This window comes from Phaethon lepturus, unplaced genomic scaffold (assembly GCF_000687285.1).
Source record: "Phaethon lepturus isolate BGI_N335 unplaced genomic scaffold, ASM68728v1 C13903726, whole genome shotgun sequence".
NCBI lineage: Eukaryota > Metazoa > Chordata > Aves > Phaethontiformes > Phaethontidae > Phaethon > Phaethon lepturus.
In genome coordinates this window covers 1-3,378 of record NW_010575932.1, presented here as the reverse complement: position 1 = coordinate 3,378, position 3,378 = coordinate 1, and the positions used below count along the sequence as shown (strand labels likewise).

General features: G+C 45.0%; 1 protein-coding gene across 1 annotated transcript; it reads right to left on the bottom strand.

Moving 5' to 3' along the window:
• Positions 1-98: 98 nt before the first annotated feature.
• Positions 99-3,312, bottom strand: LOC104627409 (rab-like protein 2A; the record flags this gene model as incomplete). The annotated part of the gene is made up of 3 exons (XM_010295625.1): positions 3,238-3,312; positions 2,213-2,324; positions 99-253 (listed from the first exon to the last, which is right to left on the bottom strand). Coding segments are annotated over exons 1-3 (309 nt in total), but the record flags the coding sequence as incomplete, so codon positions are not given.
• Between the last annotated feature and the right edge of the window lie 66 nt (positions 3,313-3,378).

Sequence of the window (3,378 nt, the reverse complement as noted above, 5' to 3'; positions counted from 1 at the left end):
AAAAAAAACCCCACAACCTCTGCAACTACCTATAGCTACCAGGACCTCATAAGTAGACACACAGATGTACTAGCCCATTTTCTGCTCTCTGTGCCTACAGCAGTCTCCATGTCCTTGGACTGTATAGGGGTCTGAGGCAAATAGTTATGTTTTACCTTCACTACATTGGTGCCGTCTGCAGCAGACACAAAGTAAAAGGGCAAACTGAACTTCCGGGCAAAGTTGAAACTTTTCTGGGTCACCTTCATATCCGCTGGGGGCAAAAAAAGAAGTGGTCAGTAAGACATCACTGTAGGCAGAATGCCAGCGTATGCAGGAGTGGTGGAACAGACGGAGATGAGAGCCCAATTTAGCTGTCAAGGCCTCCTCACTGTAGTATAAGGCTAGGAGAGTCCTCCCCAAAAGCTATAGGGTTTTAAAAGCAAAAGCATCCAGCAAATTCCAAATTCCAAATCAGCATCTTCCATTGACAAGAAGAACCAAAAAGAAAAGCATTCTTGTTGGTTTATCCTTGGTGCTTGACTAAATTATAGATGGATTCTGATGTGCTATAAATGAATTATGCTTTGCAGCTTAGAACATATGAGTTCATTTGCTGTGCGGCAACTATGAATGTTTTCCAGGCACATCCCTACGATTTTTGCTTGTCTGTCCACATGACCTGGACACCATTGCCAGTACTAGTCATGCCTCTCCCTCCAGTTTGGCCTTCTTAACTAGAACGCCTCACTGCCCTTATGCCACATTACTTGTATTCCTGTGAGTCAAGGGCATGCTCACAGTGTACAAATGACCCAACTATTACATATTTTTACTTAACAGGCAGTTAGGTCCAGCTACCCCCAACCTCAGTAGGCCAGAGGCTTCATTTCCATTTTGGAACAAATTTACTGCATATTTACAGGACGTGCTGACACAGCAGTAACAGCTCAAAGTTTTGATAGATAGACAGCCTGTATGCCAGCACAGGAGGATGACTCCAGATGATCCGCCTTTTCTCACAGAAGCAACAGCTGAAGTAGTTCAGACTCCAAATGCTTGCCAGCGAGCGCTGCCCAGGCAGCCGCTCCCTACCTCTTTGCAGGAGGCTGGATCAACTGTTCTGCTCTGCAGGCTGGGCCTGTGTTAAGAGCTGTGGGCTGATCATCTCCTAGTCCGGGTGGAATACAGCAAACAAAGGCAAAGCAGAGGAGTCTTTCGGAGCCGTGTCCACTCGCACATAGAACACTAAGAGCAGGATTCATCTACACAGAGGTTCTGTCTACAAAATGGCTGTCAACACCAAGTCCATTTGCCCCAGGCTTCCTGTACAGTCCGTGCAATCAGTGGATTCGAGGCTGGCTTGACACTTCCTATAGGAAAGGCTTTTGTTAGGTGAGATCAATCATGCCCTAAACCACACCGCTGAACCAAACGAGCTTCCGTAGACTACAGTGGGAGCCCAGACACCTTATTCAGGTGGACACACCTATTCATAGCTGCGATGATTTCTACCATGAATGTCAGCAAGGAAGCCCATGTTGGACACTGTACTTGACAGAGAATAGCAGAAGACTGTGGTCCTAAGGGTATGTGTTCTCTCGTTGATGCTGAGCAGAAAGCTGATGCGTTAAGCGCTCTCGCAGGATGCAGGAGACAGATCACAACCCAAATGATAGCAATAATGAATGCCTAGCTGGCATTCCTAAGAGGAGGGAATCATCCAGTCATCTGCAGAGGAAGATGAACAATTTTGCCAGCAGGTATATTTAGACACTTTAGTACAAAGGAGTCCCACGGAAACCTGCAGGCTGAATTAGCAATACAAAGGCAGTTACTGACTCTATCAGGGGAAGCCACATAATAGGTTATGCTCCTCTTCCAGCAAGACACCTTGCAATTCTTGACTAGGTACTGCTCCAATCAGCTTTTGGGTTCTTGCTAGTTGAAATGGGCAGCGTGGTAAGGACAGAATTGCAAGGACGTCACTTGAATAAACTTTAAATGGATCAAATTTGTATTTTTAATTGCTAGTAAAACAAGGACAAGAGCCGATAAGACAGCAAGCCGGGTCAGCAGAGGACCCAGCTATTTGTTTGCTAAAATACAGCCCTGAGGGACTAATACTCAAGAACTCACCTGGACCTAGCAGATGAATGACATTCTTTCTCAGCCAGGTTGGAAGAGAACCACATCACCATTCTGAGAGGTTGAAAGAAGAAGATATACTCACCATCAATTTTGTTGGCCACCACAATGCAAGGAATCTCTGGGCGGAATTCCCTCAGCTCCTTGTACCAGCTGTTCAAGTTCTTGTAGGTGACTTTCCGCTGCACATCAAACACCTTCCGAAAAAGAACCAGCTATCATGGGGCCAACAGCAGGACAGCTCCTGATCAACCCACTGCACCAAACACAAGTACAGAATCCAGAATTTTCCCAGGAGGACATCAACAAAGGAAACTGGCCTTTGTTAGAAAAGATGAAAGAGAAAAGGGAGACTATCCAGCAAGCCTTGAAACATGCAGCCAGCCCGTTTCTTTGCATGATGCGGGAAACAGTCCCTCATTTTCCTTTACATTCTTATTTTGGACTACAACAAGCACTCTATCACCCATGAGAGTGAACAAGCATCTGGGATCACAGATCTTCTGTTCTGCTAAGTAGGGTCAGATGTGAGGCTTCTCTATTTTAACAATTAAAATATCAATGAAGTTGACTGATGCTCACAAGTGATGAGAAATAGTGGAAAGTTAGAGCCACAGTACAAACCAAGAGACCTAAGCGGGTTAGGAGTCAGGAAACAAGACTGATATGTCTTATGTAGTACCCCTGCAGAACATGTCAGAACAGTTTTGTACTACATAATCCAATAGTCACATCACAGAACAAGAACGGAATGCCCTCTCCCTCGCATGACCCCTGATAGGACTTCTTCTAAATAAGCACATTCAGTTGTACGTACCACCTTACTGGAAACACAGTGACAAAAGTAAGGCAATTTAGAAGGCAGCAAAGCCGGAGAATACACAGTAAGAGTGCTACCAGGAAAGACAGCAGAGAGCTAAACATACCCAGCTACACTGGTTTTATCTGGTGAGAGACGAAAGAACAATACAGGAAAGGTTTTTTAAACCACTGGAAGAGACAGGAAATATAAGGCAGCGTAATCACAAAAAGTAATGTACGGGCCAAGTGTCAACTGGGACTGTTATTAGTCAAAATTCCATCAGATCACAGCTGAGACACTACCCTTACCATGATACAAGCATGAGCCTTATGGTAATAGGATGCATGCATGCTCTGGAACCTCTCCTGTCCAGCTGTGTCCCAGAAGTCTGTAAGACACAAAAAATAAGCTTAGAATGATCACAGAATCACAGAATCACAGAGTCACAG